The sequence below is a fragment of the Nymphalis io genome, chromosome 7 (assembly GCF_905147045.1).
Source record: "Nymphalis io chromosome 7, ilAglIoxx1.1, whole genome shotgun sequence".
Taxonomy (NCBI): domain Eukaryota; kingdom Metazoa; phylum Arthropoda; class Insecta; order Lepidoptera; family Nymphalidae; genus Nymphalis; species Nymphalis io.
Window position 1 is genome coordinate 851364 of NC_065894.1, and position 23976 is coordinate 875339.

Here is a 23976-nt window from a genome sequence, read left to right on the forward strand (position 1 = left end):
TACATAACAGAAAATTTTGTTGTATGTAGTTTTTTATATGTTACGTGTATTTTGAACATAGAAAGTCAGAGCAAATAAAAAGTGTTATTTTCAAGAAGTTTGGGTGTAAAGTCATAATGGGAAATGTTTCGTTTTTCATTGAATAGGCATTGAATAGGCCTATATATAGTAAGAATAAATTTACTTTTATTCGTTAAGCTAGGAGATTACAAAATAAGTGATTAGCGATTGCGAATATTCAATACTTAACAATAATTAATTTAATGTTTAATTGTTTAAAATGTTGCAAATACATATTAAATTAGTCTTATTTTTTTGTTAATTAAGAAAAAAAAAATTAGATAAATCTTGTTAAAACAACATTTAGTAAAAAAAAATCAGAATTCATTAATTTGTGTATTAATGCTATTAAGCAAGAAATGATTTGGAATAATTTCTTCGAAATAATACAATAATTATGAATGTGGTTTAAAAAAATTCACACAATTCAAGCCAAGGCTAACAAAGCATATAATTTGAATTATTATGGAACAATAAAATTGGTCGGTTTGTTCGTTAACCAATTATTTGCAAGCGAGATCTTATTAGGATTCAGCACGCAAGCGCGAACGTTACAGATTTAACGGGCGTTTTTAAAGTAAATAATTTTATATATATATGTTGTTTGCTGACTGTATGTTTGTGCGCTAATTACATAAAAATAATAGGTTTATTTTTGTAAAGCCTATTATTCCGTAAAGAATTGTTGGATTTTGTATATGAGTTATATATAGTATATTATAGTATCAGCCTGTTAATGTCTCACAGCTGGGCTAAGGCCTCCTCTCCCTTTTGAGGAGAAGGTTTGGAGCTTATTCCACCACGCTGCTCCAGTGCGGGTTGGTGGAATACACATGTGGCAGAATTTCGATGAAATTAGACACATGCAGGTTTCCTCACGATGTTTTCCTTCACCGAAAAGCACGAGATGAATTATAAACAGAAATTAAGCACATGAATATTCAGTGGTGCTTGTCCGGGTTTGAACCCACGATCATCGGTTAAGATTCACGCGTTCTTACCACTTGGCCATCTCGCCATCTCGCTTCTGATAAAATTGTAATAAATATTATTTTTTTAAAAAAATTACTAAATCTGTGTTAATTTAATACAGCAACACAGACAATGAATGTCTTAATAATATGCAACGTTATTACTTAACTGTTCACACGCAATAAAACAAACATAATTATACGCTTATATAACTAACGGAGAAAACGTTTTCAAAATATAAAGAAAACATTTTGTATGTGAGGTAAGTTTTCTTTTATCTTTTAACTCATGTATAAATAGCGTGATAGTGGAATACGTCAATGTTAACCAATGTTTTCAAGTGTTTAATTTGGGTTTAAAATTCATCAATGAAGGCAGGAACATATAGGCTTAGTTTAGTGGTAGGTTAGGAATTAGGATCTTAAGGGAGAGGAGATTTGTGTATACTATTGATAGGACAAGCCGAGATGGCCCAGTGGTAAGAACGCGTGAATCTTAACCGATGAACGTGGGTTCAAACCCGGGCAAGCACCTCTGAATTTACATGTGCTTAATTTCTGTTTATAATTCATCTCGTGCTTTTCGGTGAAGGAAAACATCGTGAGGAAACCTGCATGTGTCTAATTTCATCGAAATTCTGCCACATGTGTATTCCACCAACCCGCACTGGAGCAGCGTGGTGGAATAAGCTCCAAACCTACTCCTCAAAACAAAAAAAGGGAGAGGAGGCCTTAGCCCAGCAGTGGGACATTTACAGGCTGTTACTGTATTGATAGGACATTAAAGGGCTGCTACTTTAATTTAATATGGATTGTTATAGTTATGAAGATAGAGTTGTCAGTAAAATTAATCTTTATATAAAACTAGTTTTTGCCCGCGGCTTTGCTCGCTTGTTTGTGAGGAGGCAGGTATTAGGTATAAATAAGTATCCTAAGTCCTTTCTTAGAGATTAAGCCATTTTCATAACAAATTTCATCAAAATCGGTTCAGTGGTTTAGCCGTAAAAGCGTAACGCACAGACAAAGTTACTTTCGCATTTATAATATTTATATTTTATAATGCTATGTACACTGGTACGAACACGTGAATGTTAACCATAGATAGCGGCTTCAAAACCGGGTGAGTACCACTGAATTTTCACATGGTTAATTTGTGTTTATCATTCAACTCGTGCTAACAAAAGGAAACGTCGTGAGGAAACCTGCATGTATCGGATGAACATCTGCCACATGTGTATCCACCAACCCGCAATGAAGCAGTGTGGTAAAAAGAGCTACAAAACTACCCTTCAAAAAGAGAGGCCTTAACATCGGGACTTTAGCACGTATACTATATTACGTCATCCATTCTGATTTAAAGTTTTCTATCAAAATAAGCCGTCATCATTGTATGCTGGTTTTAAGTCTAGTTGTAATTATAATTTGTTTAATGCGAATCGAATCATTAACATTTGATTAAGATTTGATGATTTTTGAGTTTAGTATTGGATGTTATATAATAAACTTGTAAGTAGATGTATTAAAGATTATTTAGTATATTATGTATGTATATTATGGTTGAATACGCATTAATAGTTATATAACAAGAATTTCGTTTTTTAATCAAGTAATAAGCGATTAGTGAAATAAATGACGCGTTAATTTTATAAATTAATTGTTTCATACTTATTTCAATGTAACGTTTAAAAGCCTCATTAAAACGGAGCTGTGATTTGCACAAAATAAACAAAATTTTAGTCCGCAAACAGTAAACCGTTTCACGATTCCAAACAAAACCGTAAATTCTGAGAAAGCGCAGTCACATCTGGAACTAAAACGATTTTTTATCGATAACACATTTAACACACATCACTAGAATTTATTATCCTCGATAACGGTTTATTCACTATACCCGAAAAAAATCGATTTTAACGAAATTTAAATTTGGAAAACATTTTTATAATTTGATGTTATTAAACTTCCACACTTCGCTTTATAAAAAAAAAAAAATTATTTAAATTTCGAATAACTTTAATTCTCTCGCACAGTCCAATTACAAAATGCACAGTTCAGATTACGTAGCACCAAAGCGTTCTCTTTTTAAATTTATTTTCCATTTTTGATTTTCGATTCATTTCTATTTTAGAGAAACAGTAGAGCACATGGAGGCGCAAGCGCACAAATTATACTGAATGCCTTACTATTGAGATTCGTTTTCGTAACGTTTCGTGTGACGCAGAGCTGGGAAAAAAACAGAAGTGGCTGTTGAATAAACAATAGTTTGTTTAAGCTCCAGTTTGGTCACTTTTTGTCGAATACATTTTGATTGATCGAGTTACTGGAAACGTTAATTATGATGTAAGCGAAATTGACTTATTTTTTTGAGTTTTCGTACGTGCGCTACATAACGGGATAATGACTCTTTTAAAGATATGTTCTGCACATATGTACGATTAATACAACATATGTGTTATAAAGGTCGTTTACTCTTTTATGATGTAATTATTGAATAGGACAATGAACCCGAAGGAGTTTATTTGTTAAAAGAAAAATAATAATAATACTTCTCGTGCACCTAGTCCTAGGCTCTGTTTTTTTTAGCACTCAATAAGTAATTTATTTACCATTTTATATAAGAACACCTTCAAGAAATCAAATATAAAACAATTTACAACAATAGTAGTCTAATGGTGTATACCATTATATGAATTTACAAGAGTACAATTAATAATAACGTCGTACTGTAAAACTAATTATTATTTTTTATAAAAAGCTAAATATCGTTAAATATATATATTCATGATTTGGCAACTTCAATACGTTAAAAACGATTGAAGTCTTTATTATTTTGAAATTGTTAATTGTTTGTTCGAGCATCATGCAAATGCTGGATCGATTTTGATTAAACTTTTTTGTTCAAAAGCTTATGATTATAGTTAAAACTTAAGAATATACAAATCTTCTAAGTTTAAAAGATTTAAAATTAAATAATATAATATGCCCTATCTATACAAGTGCGTTGTCTGTGATTTGTGCTATACCGTCTGTTACACGCGGCTGACCATCGTAAGTGGTCGGTGGTAGATGGACGAGCTTCGCTGACCAAGGGAAGAATAACCGACAGTCGACGGTACTGATACGATTGAATAAATTTATAAAGGTTTAATATAATACTTATATTCCATGAATACCTCTTATAAGAGTAATGTATAATAAATTGATATTGTTATTTTTTTGTATTATATTGGTGCAACTAAAATCTATGCTAACATTATAAATACAAAAGTAACTCTTTATATCCGTTACGCTTTCTCTGCTCGAAAACTGAACCGATTTTGATGAAATTTGTTATGAAACTAGCTTGAACTCCGAAGACATAAGCTACTTTTTTAAAACAACTCGTCCCCCAACACCAAGACCACCCTTTACCTAACATTAGAGCAAAGCCGCGGCGAACATAAGTAAGTGGTACATGCACGTTTTATGATAATCCTATCAAATAAAAATAAAATTTGTTTTAAGCATTTTTGAATTGTCATTTTATAGAATTATAATAAATATAAAGCAGGTTCTTCAAGATATATAAAAAACTTCGGAGACGCGGAGGCTTCAGTTCAGATATAGAATAAGATATTTATTATAAGCGAGAAAAACACATATAAACCAGACATTAAATCATTTAGTTCTTCTAACGAAGCTTTATAAAAACTTTATAAAAAATAATAACCAAGAATGGATTTAAGTTTCGTGTATTGCATTTAAACGTCTGCTCATTTAGATACTTCCAACAGTAACAGCCTGTTATGTCCCACTGCTGGGCTAAGGACTCCTCTTTCTTTTGAGAATGTTTGGAGCTTATTCCACCACGCTGCTCCAATGCGGTTTGGTAGAATAAACATATGGCAGAATTTCAAAGAAATTAGATGCATGCCGGTTTCCTCACTATGTTTTCCTTGACCATCAAGCACGAGATAAATTATAAACACAAATTAAGCACATGGAAAGTCAGTGGTGCTTGCCCGGGTTTGGACTCACGATCATCGATTAAGATTCACGCGTTCTAACCACTTCCAAGTGATTGCAATTATTATTTTAAAGTAAAAATTTCTACACACGCTTAGCTAATTTTTCTAATTATATTATTTAATTGAGTGTTAATCTAGGCTCAGATAACATTATATGTAAATTTGATTTAATTTAGATTGCTTTCTAATCTAAGAGTTGTTACAACTAAGGTGATTATATTCTTGTTAATCCGTTATCATTTCGGGAAAGGGTTAAACTAAAGGCAAATAAAACTTTTTGGTACGGGTAAAGATAAGGCTTCTAGGAAGGACCCTTATATGTAAATGCTTACAACTTAGTAATCGTGAGAGATGTTTTTTTTGTAGGGCAGGCGATCTAAAACACCCTAATAGCTTAGTCTATAAAGCTAGACTAAAAGCTATATTCAAACCGGAACAAAGCAAAAAAGATTATTGCTGTTCGACCGTGGCATTAATGGTTAGTGTACCAATCCTCAACCGTTACATATATAAACTTTTTACTTACATTCGACATTGAAATGTGACTTTCATCGAAAAGTCGCACACTTGTTGTGTCAGGACAATATAAAGCCATTGAATTTTCTGTCACGATAGGCACGTAAACACCAAATAATTCTGCACCTACTGATTGCCATCCTACCGGAATAAGAGTAAGGGAGGAAAGAAGAGTAAGGGAGGAGAGAAGAGTAACACAGGAATGTTTGCGCAAATTCCTATGCTCTGTAAGAATACGTCAATTGACAAGTCTTCTTTGAGGAGAATCGCTGTGATCGAATGGACATCAGCCTCATAATTAAAATGTAATCACGGTGTAGTAACCAGAACAGTCTAAGAAAATAGTAAATAAAATTACATAAAATTCTGTAACATGTAATACAAAAAAACAGCGCAAATGCAATCTCAGCTGCGATTACAAAAACTCACATTCGCTTCTAAATCACGATATAACGATGGATGTTAAAACTAAAGTTCCAAAAAGAGACACTACAAATCATTAAGAAATTAGGAATATTCCATTGAAGTTAACTTTTTTTGCAACGTTTTTTTATGTAACGTTTCTGATGTTAAAATATGTTTTCTTTTCTTTACGGTAAAATTTATTTTTATTCTTCCAATTGGATTCCAAATAATTCGAACCATCGTTATAGTATGAGTAGGAATATCTAAAGAACCTAGTTCATTAAGTAAGTATACATTTTTACTACCTAAGCGGTACATATACGTTATCATCACATAAAATTACTTCTCCTTTTCTAATAAACGCGCAACCTCAGATGTTTTACAGGCACCAGAGATAATCCCTGGTGCTTTAACTACAAGCAGATTGCTTAATCAGCCTTTAAAACAATTGACGAGGACACGTTACGCACTCAAACAGAACTGCAAAACGAGTAGCAACGGAATAAAACTGTACATAGTATCAAATTAACTTTTCGTATCATAACAAAACTGTTAATTAAAAAATATTTGTATAATATTTGTATGTTTTATTATTTTCAAGTAATAAAAATTTATATTGGTTTTGTTTACGATTAATACAATTCTAATTAAAATCTAAATTTGAACTATAATCATGAAGGACATTTATAAATTAATTTTAATCATAATAATGAAAGATATATATATACTTTAATTCTAATTATAATCAGTCCAAAATCAATCCTTAAATATCAAAAAGTGTGCACACTGTAATAAAGAAGCGCGCTACGCGTCGTGGAGCGTAACGTTGCGTAACTGTTGATTGTGTGAAGTAACCCTAACACTTGCCATTCAAAGCATGCTATTTTCGTTACTATTTACGTATTCTCTCGTACAAAATAGGACTAAGATCCTTTAAAAGTTAGCATCGTGCTTTATTTCCTGACCCTAACTTGACCGTAGCATCATTTTGTTGGGAGGACTTTTATACTTAGTTTAACACTTAATATGTTTTATTCTTAGCTTAGCCATGCAATAAGGCCTTTTATTCATAATAAAATTGAAATCTCACAAAGAAAATAAATAAAAAATTCATCACCGATTTTCGTAAGGATATCATCACAAATTACAAGGATCAACGTTGACGACGACGTTGTCCTGCCTAGGTGTATATATAGTTAACTTCTTTGCACTGGTGGTAGAGCTTTGTGAAAGCTCGTCTGGGTAGGTACCACCCACTCATCAGATATTCTACCGCAAAACTGCGGTACTTGTTATTGTTGTGTTCCGGTTTGAAGGGTGAGTGAGCCAGTGTAATTACAGGCACAAGGGACATAAAATCTTAGTTCCCAAGGTTGGTGGCGCATTGGCTGTATAAGCGATGGTTGACATTTCTTACAATGCCAATGTCTAAGGGCGTTTGGTGACCACTTCCCATCAGGTGGCCCATATGCTCGTCCGCCTTCCTATTCTATAAAAAAAAAAAAAACGTTTTTTTTATGTAACATTTCTGATGTTAAAAGATATTGACTTTTTTATTTACCGTAAAGGTAAATTTAATTTTTGTTCTTCCAATTGGACTCCAAATAATTCGAACCTACGTTCTCTCTTGAGCTTGGCCGCCGTGGCCGAAATCGGTCTGGAGGACATTATTACATATATAATAATGCTTACTTTGACTATTAATTTAGCGGATCTAGGCGTTACAGGCATTACTTTGCGAATATCACCCAAAAGGAAGATGAAACTCATGTTACATGTAAGGTCAGAATAAATTATCAATTTTCTACAGAACCTTCAAGCTGTACGATTTCTTACATGACCTGGTTAAGTTCAATTACATGATTATAATTTCATTTTAACATTACTCACTATATTAGTTTTATGAATAATAAGTAGTAAATGAGAGACTATAAATGTCCCACGGCTGGGCTAAGGCCGTACTTCTTTTATGCGTAGGTTTCGAGTTTACTCCACCACGCTGCTTTAATGCGGGTTGGTTTACACGACAGATTTTCATCTGCCACATCCAGGCTTCCTCACGATTTTTTCCATCACCACCAAGCATGAGATAATTTTTAAATATTTTGTATATTTAAAACTTAAGTTAAGATTCTCTTTTTCTTACCACTTAATCCTATAACATTCGTTTCTAACCCCGGCATTTTTCATGGCGATTGAAGTTAAAACCCTTTGACCTCAAAGTTTTTGTACAAAAGTAAATGAATAATTAAATTTAGTATTTCTACTTTTTTTTAACATTTATTATTTGTATATCCACATACGTTTTATACGTGCCTTGTTATTATTGTTCTTAAATTTGTATCAATATTATTTTAATGTGTCTGTGTGTTTTATTAGCCAGTATCACCATCTAAGTTTTAGGATAAAGAATTGATGAAATTATTGGTATTCACATGCAATATCAATGTAACTTTGTATTAAACGTCATAGAGTCCAGGTGACTTCTTTATTGACTCGGAATGTGTGCCATTTTTGAAGGGCTGTTATTTGTCTTGGTAGGATTTTGAATTACTTAGTAGTGGATATAAGTCTCATGATTAGTTGTCTTCGTTGGATGCCGAATTCCTTAGTCGGTCTGGATAGTAATCGAACAGTCTGCCCATCATCAAGTCATTTTTCAAAAACAGAGACTTGTCTGGAAACAGGTCTCAGACAACATATGAAAAAAAAAATACATAAGTTTCGTATTTGTAAATACGTCTAAAATATTATTTATAAAAGTTATTGATTTGATTTTATTTTTACCTCTAATACTGTCCACTAACGCTGTATAATCTAGTTTCATTTTTGAATAATAATGTATTGCTTTTACTAACTAATTTGTTATGTGTGCCAAATAAATAAATAAATAAGGAACTGTTTGAACTTGGGATTCGTGTTAAAACTTTATGTTCGTTCAACTTGAAGCGTTTTCTTGTGTGTATTGTTGTGTAGTCATTAATCTCGCGATTATTATTATCATTAGGAAATGAAGCATGTATATATATTATACATATATATAGACGAGCCGGTTGGCGTAGTTGGTGGATGCTTCCCTTTGGTCGTGGGTTCGATTCCCACCCAGGACAGATATTTGTGTCCGTACGTATCCATACGTCCGTTTGTCCTGAGTCCGGGTGTAATTATCTATATAAGTATGTATTTACAAAAAGAAAAATAGTATATGTAGTATATCAGTTGACTGGTTTCCATAGTACAAGCTCTGTACAAGCTTAATTTGGGATCAGATGGCCGTGTGTGAAAAATGTCCCAGCATATTATTAGTATTATATATATTTGACACACCATCAGCATATACCAAAAGTGAAGTATTCGAAAAATACAGACTGATGCAGTTTGATAAATAACTGCATGTACAATTTACAACAATATTAATTAAAAAGAAAGATGTAATATACGTATGTTCCGTGGCCTGAAAGTAACCCTTTAAAAACAGGTGCAAAAGTAACCGCCTTGCTATTTGCGACCTCAAGGCAGGTGTGAAATAATAATACGTAACAGGACAAAGGGATGTATATATATATAAAGATATGAGTATGTAGGTATGATGTTTGACTTTCGCCGGATGAATATTTATTATTTAGTATATGTCAAAAGGACTTTGTTTTTTTAGAATTATTTTACATTGAGGACCTAAGAAAGTATATATCACGATTGAAAGTAGCAGGAATTTTAGGGACATTTCTATGTTCGTTCGCAATTCCGACTTTGTTAAAATTGAGCCAGCCCCTCACCACGCCTGCCCTGCGTGGTGCCACTGGTGACAGAACAGTGCAGGTAGAAATACACCCCGTCGTTATGTGTTTTAGAAGAAATTGAACTAAACAACTTAACAAAAGTGTTCGTTAATAATACTAGTTTCTTTGTCCATGATTTAATTTAAGAACACTCATAGATATAGTTCTCGTTGCTATTGTCTATTAGCAACTATTATTTTATAGGCATATAAAATAGCTAGTGTAACTACAGACACAAGTCAAGACACTGCGTCAATGCGGGTTGGTTGGCACACATGTGGCCGTTTATCCGATAAATGCATTTCCTTAAAATGTATTCCTTCACAGCCGATCGTGAGATAAATTATAAATACTACACAAGAAAATTAATTAGCACTCTTCTGTTAAGATTCAAGTACCACGGGCCGGTTGGCGTGGTTGGTAGACACTTGCCTTTCACGCCAAAGGTTGTGGGTTCGATTCCCACCCGGGACAGACATTTGTGTGCATGAACATGTCTGTTCGTCCTGAATCTAAGTATAATTATCTATAAAAGTATGTATTTACAAAAGAAAAGTAGTGTATGTAGTATATCAGTTGTCTGGTTTCCATCGTACTAGCTCTGCTTAGTTTGGGATCAGATGGCCGTGTGTGAATAATGTCCCAGGATATTATTATTATATTATTATTAACATCAGGTCATCTTGGCTCTTTTAATGCCAATATCTATGGGCAGAGGTTACTACTGGTTCCCATAAATGGGTCACTAGTTCACCTTACGACTAGCAATAAAAATTTACATATTAAAATTGGTATTATTTCTAAAATGATATCGATACAGTATTAAAGGCTTTATATATTAAGTATATAATTATCTTAAATGTCACAAATTAAACATTGCTCAAGTCAGCTGGTATTGACCGTTAGTAATCATATCAATGGCGCAGATGCTGTAACATTTCACGCTTATTATGTGCTTAAATTTTATATATGACTTACGTAGTTGATGAGAGGTTCCGTGTGTATATTTATTAGTAACAGCTACAAATTGATGGTCCAATAATTGGTCACCATTTCTCGTATACATTTGTATTTCAAGATGTATTAATTATTACTAGTTTCCGCTATCCATAAAAAATAATTAAGAACGTTACATACGTTCTATTTTCATACAGTCGTTTAGTTGTGATTGTAATTGGGTTATATTGCATTAGTATAAATCAGAAAAATATAAAGATAAGAAGTCGTTTCGTAATTTTTTTCTATTAAGAAATTTATGTCTTTGATCATATAATGTAGACTATATGCAATGTACATATTTTTAATTTTTCTTGTTTGATTATATTTGATTTCCTTATTGAAAATAGCAATTATACCCTCTCTTAAGATGAAAACCCAATAACTTTTTAAAATGTCTGGTTTAGTATTTTACAATGTGAATTATAATAATTTAATTATATACTATTGTTGACGCGTTTTATAAGCTGGCGTTTCAAATTGAACCCAGAGAAACTCATAAGTAAAAATATGTTGCAACATAACTAGCCATACATTTGATTAAATGATAGTGTTGTGTTGTCTATTTAGGTCAATCGTGACCTTAGGGGATGCCTAAGTGAAATATAATCAAATACATGTTTGACCTTAATACTTAAAATTAAGCTTGCAAAATGGAAAAATTGTGAGGCATTCTGCATGTTTCCGATGTGATTCTGCTAAATGTGTATCCACCGACCAGCATTGGAGAGTGTGGTGAAAAAATGAAATAAGCTCTTACCTTCTTAAGAGGAGTAGAGCCAGCAGCAAAGGGCTATTTACGAAATGTTACTTTAATATTATTTTACAAATTCATTTATCAATAAAGTGCAAGTTTTTGTATAGACATTATATTGCCAAATTCTGTAATTAAATTGATTAATCTGACAATTTTTTCAAAATATCGATGAATTGATTATTTAAAAAATTATCCTAACAAGTTAATAGATCTGTCACTTGTATTTTAGTTATTAATTAATGGTGGTAGGGCTTTGTGCAAGCACGTCTGGGTAGGTACCACCCATTCATCAGATACTCTACCGGAAAACAGCAGTACTTGATATTGTTGTGTTCCGGTTTGAATGGTGAGTGACCCAGTGTAGTTACAGGTACAAGGAACAAAACATCTTAGTTCCCAAGGTTGGTGGCGCATTGGCGATGTAAGCGATGGTTAACATTTCTAACAATGTCAATGTCTATGGGCGTTGGTGACCACTGACCATCAGGTGGCCCATTTGCTTGTCTGCCTACCTATATTATAAAAAAATTTAAAATGATATGTATTTTTTTATACAGCACAATAAAATTATTACAGATTGGTTTACCAAATAAGCATTGTCCGAAATCAAAACGGTGTCATGCGAGGGCGGACAGCATTATATGATTACAAGTCGAACGATTAACGATTGAAATACTTCCTCGTGTCGGTGTTTTTTATCTTTTGACGCTATCACGGAATTTTGTTGTGTCAATTTGATATTATGAATTTTTGGCCGCAGCTGTATATAGGGACAAATATCGTGAGTACAATTTTTTGCGGACTGGCAAATAGGTCATCTGATGGTAAGTGGTCACCAGAGCTCATAGACATTGGTGCCTTTAGAAATATTAACCTATTCTTATCGTCGCTAATGCGCTGGAAAAAGGCATTTACGCATTTTTCCTACACGATGTGGAATAAAAATAAAAACCGCTAAAAATCGCTTGCGCATACTATAGTGTCACCCGCTTCTGTGGGCCTCCAATTACTAGGCGAATTCTCGCGGTACAGAGAAACTATACCCTTAAAACCTTAGTAACTACTAGAACCTTATGCCTGTGGTTACTGGTGTTATTACTTTATTACTTTGCGTGTCTTCGATTTGTATAATCTACAACATTGTTCTCGATCGACCTCGTAGTAAGACACATAGTATAATAGTCAGGCATCATAGTACTAGTTACAGCAATAACTCATTACAATTAAAATGAAAATTTGGTAGTTATATGTACTTTATTGAAGTAGGTGATACAAACATTTTTGTATCGTCTTCCAAAAGCACTTTTGAATGAAGACACTTAGAAGTTAATCTTTTTAATAAGTATATGCGACATGCGTTCATGTAATAATCATATGTACATAAATATATTTTCTTGTACGAAAACCTATTTATCATTACATATATCTGTGGTGTTTGCATTGTTAGACTTATATGAGTTAAATTAAAGAGTCTTATGTGACATTATTTTTTGTACATTTTAGAAGATTTTTAACAACAGTCGTCTTTCGCATTACGATGTTTGCGAACAGATTTGCTTCGTTCTTTTAATATTTAATACATTAAAAATATTACCAAATTAAACTGAAAGAAGGTTTGTTCCTTCCAGATTAATTAAGAATTATAATTTATAAAATATGTGTGTATATAACGTTTTAATTTTTATAATTGTTTGTTTGTTTGTTACACTTTCACGTCTGAACTACTCAGCCGATTATCGTGAAATTTTGTATCCATGTTATCAGGGATATCGAAAAGGACATAAGGTATATAACACCTGCCCCCTCGTTTCATAAGCGGGCGCAATCGCGGGTGGAAGCTAGTAAGTAATAATGATATGAAACTATTTCAGTTCTGCGATAACGTCATAAGTCAGTTTATACATAATAACCTACGATTGACATTCAAGGTGACCAATCTAATAAATCTAAATTGATTTGATAGAGGCTGTCCTGACATGGACCTTATTTTAAATTAATATTTATGTACAAAATGCAATAAGATCTAAATGAAGAAATAACATTTTTGATTGTAACGGGGGCATTATTTAAGAATCATGGATGACAGATGTTCGTCTCTGAGCGGTGAACATTATTCGAGTTTTATTTCGCGCTACAAAATTTTTTGCTTTATTTACGTAATATTTCTGAAATTATTTCTATCAAACAATATTAATTTTATCATTTTGACGTTTTATACTAAATTAGAGGTAAGTGACTTCTGTGTATTGATTTTATAAGAAGTGAAGTGAGTTTCGAAGTGAATACTTCTTTCGGTGCGTTGTGCTAGTTTATTGTAGGGGGGATACACTCGTGACTTCGCGTCACCGACATTCTAATGTTAATATAATGAAATCGATAAAAGTACAAATAATTTAAGTATTGTAGAAATTAATGAGAATAATAATGATTGAATTGAATTTACGTAAATACTAACAGTATATACAAATAATATAATGTTTATTTAAATTAAGCTGTATTAATATTTTGTACCGAGTTTGCGACATAATATGTATTTTGATGAATAAAAAGCTATATAAGAAAAAGGGATAAAATTATTACTTGGAGCGCCAGTAGATGTGGAAATTGGACAAATATATTTAACAGTTTCAAGTTTTCACTTCTATCGGCAATGTCTGTTTTTTATTTTATATAAAATTACCATGAATATTCGGTCTGTATGTTGACGTAATTTGTAATGTTTCGTAAACCGCCCGATATGGTAAGACCTCACAGAGAGGTCTAAATTCTCAGAAACAACGACTCAATTATATTCACCCACGCATAAAAACGTACTCAGCTTTAATTCCATATATACGAATCGGTAATTAATAAAATTTGATAATGAAATGCAGACAAGACCTAAGAAAATTCGAAATTTTATTTATAAACTTGTCTGTCTAGACAGGTCCAACGTACTTTAAGTACATTCGATTTCATGAAGAAGAAACTGTGTCGGATGAAATTCTGCCTCATCTCTATTTCACCCGCGGTAGAACAGTAGGGTAGAATAAGTTGCAAGCTCCTTCACAGGGGATGAATTGTTTACCTAGTGGCACTTTTTTTATTTCATTTTAGGAGAAGCCTATGGGAAAGTTGATGGTAATTGGTCACCATAGGCCAAAATCTAAAGGCGACAGAAATATAAAACAACATAAGACTGAACAATGTCCGACTGATTGACTATCAATGAACAACCTAAGCAATAAAACAAATACTTTTATAATAATTGAAGAAACCCTTGTTCCATAATGCACAAACAGAAAGGTCTGGACAAAAATAAATATGCTTTCAAGGCAAATAGTAAGATTTTTATTTTGATTTTGGGTTTAGCCAAATCGAATTTGAAATGGGATTCGAAGTTAAAATTAAATTTAAAAAAAAAATCTAGCCGGTTGGCGTGGTTGGTAGATACTTACCTTTCACGACGAAGGTTGTGGGTTCGAATTCCCACCCAGGACAGACATTTGTGTGCATGAACATGCCTGTTTGTCCTGAGTGGGTGTAATAAATAATGTCCCAGGATATTATTATTATAATTAAACTATATTCGAGGCCCTATTGTTGTTTTAAATCGTCATATTACTTGCTCAATGCAAATCCTTAACCAGACAGTACATTTAAAATTCTTCTAAGATTCTAAAGAGACGAATCGACTCGAAATCAGTGATTGTCTTATTGTGAATTGAAATTACCATCAACTAAACACTAGATTTAATTACCCACATCAATGAACACTAACTCAATGCTTCTTCAAAAATGTATATTCTTGTATTGCGTAATAATACTGCCTTATTGTTATTGGGTTTAAATACACGACTTAATTTTTAATATATGTTAAAAAATATTAATACGCAAGTGTAAATGGAATGTATATTTCATTAATACAACACAGTAACAGCCTGTTAATGTCCCACTGCTGGGCTAAGGCCTCCTCTCCCTTTTGAGGAGAAGGTTTGGAGCTTATTCCACCACGCTGCTCCAATGCGGGTTTGTAGAATTCACATGTGGCAGAATTTCAATGAAATTAGACACATGCAGGTTTCCTCACGATTTTTCCTTCACCGTTAAGCACGAGATGAATTATAAACACAAATTAAGCACATCAAAATTCAGTGGTGCTTGCCCGGGTTTGAACCCACGATCATCGGTTAAGATTCACGCGTTCTTACCACTAGGCCATCTCGGCTTATTAATACAACGGGATAGCGAAACTAACTTACGCTTATATATCTGTTATCAAGTTTCTTTCCGGACCGATTTTTTTTTCCGAACCGGTAGTAGTTTTTAATTTAAATATCTATAAGTAAGTGTAATGCTTCGATGTTGAATAAAGTATTTTGATTTGATTAGAGAAGGGTGGATTGAGTGCCTCGGAATGTTTGGTACAAAAATAATATTATGAGAAAAAAACTAGATAATGGATATGTATTTAATTCAACTGTGTATATAGTGCGAGTTTTTATTTGTTATTCAATAGCGTTTACGTCAACTGTGATTTATATGGAAATACGATTCTTGTCACTAGACGGCGTTGTTTTAATTCCATATATTAAATAAAAACTCGCACTAGGCACGCTGGCAAATTATACGTGTGTGAAATTAATCTAAGTCGCGATGTATATGTAAACAGTTGAAATGATTAAGTAAGTAATTAACTAACATAAGATTTAAATTTATTAGTAGGTAATTATAACGCACTAAAATGATAACTTTTCGATTCTCGAACATACAGCTTAAGTTCAGAAAAAAACAACGTGGCTTACGTTGTTTTTTTACAAAAAGAATCGATCAAAAAAAAAAAACGGCGAGATTCTTTTTTTCCCAACAAATATTGTAATTTTTTTGATAATTGTTAATGAGCTGAAGGCTCATTTTATTCCTACTTAATTTTATTATACCTCCATAAATTTGAGAGGTGTTTTAAATTAAAAATGAATTATCTTAAAATACGATATATTGATATGTCACAACTCTAAAATTATACAAGGTATTTTTATTAATCTATATGATAGATAATTAAAATATCGATAAAATAACGCCTCATTTTGGGGCGAATGAGCTACTGGCAACCCTAGATAGTATTATCGCAATTTTTTTTAATTTAAATCATTGCATGCTGCAGTCGTTCTACAGATCACGCAAAACCAATTTGCCCAAATCTTCTATTTTTAAAAATACATGCGCAGAAATCATTATTATTTAAGCATGATTACGTATGAAGCTTAGGTTAATATTTTTGCTAACTTCCTAAGCACAACGTTTGAAGTTCCCGTATAATACTAGATTGGTAAAATTTCACATACAGTTTACCTCACGGTATTATTCTTTAAGCGGAGAATAAGCACAAGATAGCTATGTGTTGATCCGAGTCCTTGTCTCGTCTACGAATCATGTGCTTTCTACACTCAATCTTAGCTCAATTGCACTTAAAAATAGCCTCCTGTAAATGTCCCACTGCTGGGCTGAGGCCTTCTCTCGTTTTTAAGGTTTTTGGAGCTCAACCACGCTGCTCTAATAAAGGTTGGTGGATACACGTGGCAAATTTTCATCCGCTACATGCAGGTTTCCTCTCGATGTTTTCCTTCAACGACGAGCACGAGATTTATCAACATATATTGAGCACATGAAAATTCAGTGGTGTTTTTTATGTGCTATTGCCCGGGTCTGAACTCGAAATCAAATTTAGATTCTAGTCTTCTAACCACTGAGCCATCATTGCTCTAATAAGTTATGCCATCGCCCAATAATAAGTTCACACGTACTTTTAGTTGTTTTCAGAAATTCCACCAAATATTTTAATTGTATTAAATAATTGAGAAATAATATTATTTCGTTGCTTATATCTGATATTGCTCATGCAGAAAAAATCACTAATTATAATCTGTATATTAGTTGCGAGTTAACAAGACAACTCTTATTAAAACTCATTAAGTATCTTATGACATTAAGCAATAATACAAATATATATATATATATATTATAAAAAAATACTTCATACTCTTAGCGCCATCTATCAAATAAAACTTGAACAATAAAACGGGCGGGTAATTTTAATAGATTAACAAATGAAATTTTAATAAATATTTTTCAATGGTTAATTAACACTACTAATTAAAATTTCTTGGTGGTAGGCAGCCATTTATCACATATTTTATCTACATATTGTTTTGACACAGGCACAAGGGACATAACATTTTGTTTCCAAGGTTGGTGGCGCATTAGCGATGTAAGAAATTGTTAATATTTCTTAAAACGACCATATATTGGCAGTGACCACATACTATCGGCTTGGCCATTTGTAAGTCCGCTCACTTACTTAAAAAAAAAATACATATTCTACTCTTACCTTCAAAATATAAAACATCTGGGATAAGTCCCACAATGGAATCCCGTGCATGATCCAGCTTGACGAAATTTTAATAACAACACAAATAAAATCTTAAAACACTTTCACTGTTAAGAATTACTTGTAAATAAAACCAATGATAAATATTTTACGAAGTCGTTATTTTTATCAAAAACGTTTCTTGTTCGTCGGTGTTTATTGAAGGATAGATTAGAACCATTTTCAAGATTCAAGTCACGCATCGTGACTGTATAACAACGCTGCCCAAACAACACAGTGTTTCACAGTGGCCGACACAGTGTTAGTCAGCAACAATTAATATGCAACGATAACCTTACACAAATCATTATAATATCGACTTTCTAGGATTGTTTAAGGATTAATTGTTTTATCATTTAATTTAACGAAACATAAATACGATTTTTATTCTTAATTTTAGCTATCCTATCATAATTATTAATGTCGGTGATTTAATTTTGAATAAAATTCGTTAATAATAATATTATACTAGTTTAAAGTAAACATTGTCTTACACAGTTGAAAAACGTTTGCTTATATAACTCGTTCTCGCTCGCACTAAACTAATTATTTATTAATTTAATGTTTTTGTGCATCGTTAATTCTTTAGTATTAGGATTATAATATTTGTTTAAGATATAAAGTTGATTTAAATATTAATGACAAGTGTAATAATAACGTTTCTAAGATTAAATAGCAATATTCTGATGAAATAGCAATATTTTCTTTAATTAAAAACCTATTTTCGTAAAATTATACACAATTATAAACCAAATCGTAGAGTATCTAAGGGTTATAATTGTTCGTCATATATGAATCGATGATATCTATAACTGTGCAAGCCCTGCAGTTCCAATACTAGCGGTTCAAGGAAGGACACGTGAGAAATATCAGGACGCTATTTGAATTTTATACAATTTTAATACTGACCGTAATACGTAGAAACGAACGTTGGAGCCGTGACTTGGTTTGAGATCGCCTGGTTCACTGACACATCCACAGGTTGACCATCTTGACGGCCTATTTTCTGAAATGCATAAATTATTATATTAATACAATGTACCGATTTAATAAAATACAATGTAACATTTAGTAAGAAATCAATTAATTATTCGCAACAGCGCCATCTATTACTGATTCTTGGAACTGTTTAAGGTTGTACTGTTTTCGTTTAGCTACGCGTGTAAAAAAATAGATGGCGCTATTTACATGATATTTATTTATATAATAATATGAAGATCTAGCTTTACGATTTTCTCTTAAACAATGTTTTATTATGTAAATATATGATAATCACAAAAATATGTAACTTACTTGTATATCACAATGATCTTTACTTCTTTGTTCCTCAATGAGATTTATGTTTTTAGTTTGCATTTTCTAACGCTGTGTCGTTGTGGTCGGATGTATCTGTAAAAAAATTAAATTTAAAATGAGCCTTAAAAAATTAAAGTAAATACATAATTTCCCGTTTTCAAAAATTCCACTTTAGCGAGATATACATCAATCTGTATAAATAGAATTGAAGTGTCTGTCTGTGACTTCAAAATAAATGTCTCGTTTTATGTTAATAAAGCTATATAATAAGCTAAATATATGCGAGTTTTTAGAGGAGAAGGTTTGGAGCTTAAACATATAACATTAAAACTAAATCTATATTTATTTTTAATTGCAGTACAGTATAGTAACAGCATGTTATTGTCCCATTGCTGGGCTGAGGCCTCCTCTCCCTTTTGATGAGACTGTTTAGAGCTTATTCCAACACGCTGCTATACTGCCGGTTGGTAGAATATACACGTGGCAGAATTTCAGTGAAATTCGACACACGCAAGTTTCCTCACGATGTTTTCCTTTACCGTCAAATACGAGATGAATTATAATAACAAATTAAGCACATAAAAATTCAGTGGTGCTTGCCCGGGTTTGAACTCACGATAATCGGTTAAGTTTCACTCGTCCTTACCACTGGGCCATTACGGCTTAAAATTTTAAACACATAAAAATAAATAAATAAAATTCATTTATTCAGAACAATTATATAAATTTCGACAACGAACTTAAAATAAATAAAAACTTGAGTCGTTCATCTAATAAAGTTATATACTTCATAAACTCAATTGGTTAATAATTCAATTAATTTACATCTTCTGATAAACAACCCGACATTCCGGTTACAAAGGGAATTGATTTAAGGACAAATTAGTCAGTTGAGCGAGAGAGTCAATCGAAGGGGCGGCAAATTTTGGCCCAAAAATTATTTACATCTTAGCGTTAAGTTTTATTTCTATAACTACATAATTTTAATGATATCACAAGATGTACATGTAGAGATAAAAACGCACACACTTGCAAAAGTGTATTTGTTTTGCGAACTTTTTTTTTTAATTGGTTGAAGTATAAAAGAAAGTAAAACATAGTATGCACAAAAAGAAAACAAATTTAAATCTTAACTTGATATTAAACTTCTTAAATTGAAATCTACTATATATTAATATGTATATATAAAAGAAAGGGGACGGTAAACATTGTTACCTTAGACATTTTTGCTGCCCAGTACGATCCTTCTCAGACGCAATGGACGTAACAATTTTACAAGGACATTGTGAACTGTACAAAATAACTGTTTCTCCTTAAAAATGCGTGAGAATCATGATCCGATTAGACAATAATCTTATACGACCGGAAGATATCAAGCGTGGGGCCAACGGCTTAAGGTGCTTTTCGAGATATGAGAACTATTAAGCACCGAGCTTATATTTCTGGCCACTAAATTTACTTACCCATCTCATATTCTACTGCCAATTAGCAATACTTAGTATTGTTATGTTCTGCTTGGAAAGGTCAGTGAGCCAAGCTACGGGCACAAGGAATAAAACATATTTATCAAGGTTGGTGCTGCATCGGTGATGTAAGGATTAGTACTACTTTTATAGCACCAATGTATATGGGCAATGGTGACCATTTAACATCAGGTGGCTTCTGTCGACCTATGTATATTATAAAAAAAGAAAAAGATTTATCTAATTATAAGTCTCTTGATAAAATAATGATAATTAAGTAAAAGCTAAAGTTGTGTTTTCATTGTTTGTGTGATCACTGCTTTAAAATTCTAAGCACCTGAACGACCAAGATACGTAGACTTCATAGTCAATTAGTTGAACAAGTGTGGTTGTGACTTAAAATACGATTCACTTCCGCTACATTTGGTTGAGTGTGTGTACAGCTATTATAGCACACACACACTCCTCTACATAAGGCAGACGTGACAAATATTTTATGTAAAAAAGGTTAGTAGGAATCATCGCACCCAATATAGACTGATCAAAGAATGAGAAATATTATTAATGCGAAAGGAAGTTCGTTTGTTTGCTTGTAAGCCGATCATCATGGAATATTGCATACACGTTATCAGAACGACAGAGGACGGTACGGTACCTAACACCGTCCCCACACACACGCGGGTGAAGCAGCGAGTGTAAACTAGTATTCTATAACTTCGCCAAGTTAATTTCACAGGGGACATAAAACTATTATTTTTATTTTATATTATTTTGTATTATCTATTTTGACGAGTCGGTTGGCGTGGTTGGTAGAACACTTGCCTTTCACGCCGAAGGTTATGGGTTCGATTCCCACCCAGGACAGACATTTGTGTGCATGAACATGAATGTTTGTCCTGAGTCTGGGTGTAATTATCTATATAAGTATGTATTTACAAAAAAAAAAGTAGTATATGTAGTATATCAGTTGTCTGGTTTCCATAGCACAAGCTTTGTACAAGCTTAATTTGGGATCAGATGGCCGTGTGTGAAAAATGTCCCAGGATATTATTATTATTATTATTAAGTAACAAATAAATATGGAATAAAAGGAGTAAAACCACGGAGTTTCGTTACTAAAATATATATTTTAATAATATGTAGCAAAGAAGTGTAAAAGTATGCGAACCACGATCATATAAGATATACAGGCGGCATAAAAGAGCGTCATATTGTTGCCATTACGGAATACGATTCAGGCTTACCCCCAAGACACGCCAATAAATATTTCACATTGAAAAGTTGATTCGTTGTTGATTATAATCCTGTTGTCTGTTGAAATTGGTTATTGGTCCGCCCGGACGGAAAATGGATCGCCATTTTTACAAATACATTTCTGTAAACATTTTAATCCGTCAGATACGAGACCCACGATCATATTCAATTTATTTCTGACCGAACGTATAACGAATAATACATTCGCTTTGTTATTACAATGTTGAAAGGTAATTTTTATCTTAAATATATTTCCTATATTATCATATGTATGTATTGATATATACATATAACAATAATATATACTTTATTGTATACCACAAATATGTAATACTGAAATGGTTAGGAATAAAACAAAAATATAACTAAACAGTCATCTATTCCAGATAACCAAATCGGAGTGCAATTTTAAAAACATATTCTGGGGGTGGTTTATCCTCAAACTTACATACAATTATTTACACACGAATACTTTACACTTTATTTTTATAAAAAAAGAACTTCGTTCCAAAAAAAATATGTATATTACATGTACGTATATAAAGTGAGTAAATTATTTTATCTATTATATTTATAGTGATTCATTCTTTGGCAAAGCTACAACTACTTTCCTGAACTCACTAAGTTGGCTGGTAGATAATACTTTTAGCGTTAAGTTATTACTCGAAGGCATTTGGTGGTATGGCTTTGTGCAATCCCGTCTAGGTAGGTACCACCCACTGTCGTCAAACAGAAATATGTAGTATAGACATAGTAAGACAGTGTAACAAGCCTTACATAACATCTTAGTTATCGAATTATTGGCGCACTAGCGTTGTAGGGAATTGTTAATATTTCTTATGTTAATGTCTATAAACGGTGGTAAGTTGGTGACCATTTATAATCAAATAGCCTATTTGCCTACCTATATTATAAAGCAGCCGCCTTTATACAACATATATTTTGTGAGAGCGGAGCCGTGTCTGTCGGTAAAATATTGTAACCTTTGTGGGATTTGTGAAAATTTTATATATTCTAAACGATTAATCAAATTAAATTAAAATCTAATTTTGTAAGATGATGATAAAAAATTGCTTTAAAAAGCTTGCTGGTATGAAGCATATTTTGATTTGGATTTTTAAATATATTTTCCTTATTAGAAGAAAGCAATCACATATTCAGTGCTCAACTAGCGGAGATACACGCTATAAGAGAAAAAGAAAAAAAAATACTATTATTTTTATTTATTATAATTCCATCGGATGTAGTACTTAAGCTTTGGCTTTGAAGCGATAGTCATCTCTAGAATAGTAATGAAGTTAGGACGACCCAGATCAGACACGTTATCCATTCTAGGTCACAATATACTGTTGAGGGAGCCCTGTGCAGGCTTTGACGATTACCACGAGAAATGGTTCTAAATTGTTATTATATAAAAAATAATAAAGATAAAATATAGTATATATTAAATGTAAGTATTTTTTAATAAATCATTCGCTAAGACTTATTTGCAAACTGTAAAGTTGGTGTGGAGTTGGTGTTTACCTTTAGCACACAAACGTTCCTTGAGCTGTGTCAGATCAGATCAATAATAATAATAAGAATATATCACGAAATGTCTACTAATCTTTACATTTCTTTGATTTATACTCGTAATGCTTGAGACAAAAACTGGATATTGAATTATATTTACAAATAATCGAGCGCTGCCTATATAAAACCGTGTTACTTAATTTTTTATAACAATTAAAAACTTACTTAAACGCTTACTTAAAGATTTTGCTAGCTTTAGGCGTGCTTTTAATTTTTTTTAAGAACAAATTCTGTCATATCGTATACATTGTTCTACAAAACAATAAAAAAAAGATCCTCGATTCGCGTAATTGGGCGTCAGCTGTGCTATTCTGTAAGTACTATCTTCTGATATTTTGAAAATCTCGAAAAGCCCTAAAGGGGTAATAAGTTTATGCTTTTTCTCGTGTTGATATATATATATATATATATATATATATATATATATATATATATATATATATATATATATATTAAAATTTCTACAAAAACCGTTATATTAATACGAATATTCTTTA

The 23976-nt window shown here is 32.3% G+C and overlaps 2 protein-coding genes across 2 annotated transcripts in view; one reads left to right on the forward strand and one right to left on the reverse strand.

Moving 5' to 3' along the window:
• The window catches only part of LOC126769650 (uncharacterized), a 60264-nt gene extending 40980 nt beyond the window's left edge, over window positions 1-19284 (reverse strand). The window contains exons 1-2 of the mRNA XM_050488538.1: window positions 19188-19284; window positions 18804-18900 (exon numbers count right to left, since the gene is read on the reverse strand). Of these exons, the coding sequence (XP_050344495.1) occupies window positions 18804-18900; window positions 19188-19250 (160 nt within the window). The 5' untranslated portion in view covers window positions 19251-19284. The remainder of the gene's footprint in view (window positions 1-18803; window positions 18901-19187) is intronic.
• The window catches only part of LOC126769601 (terminal uridylyltransferase Tailor-like), a 598301-nt gene that overhangs the window by 440440 nt on the left and 133885 nt on the right, over window positions 1-23976 (forward strand). The gene's annotated exons all lie outside the window — the stretch shown is intronic.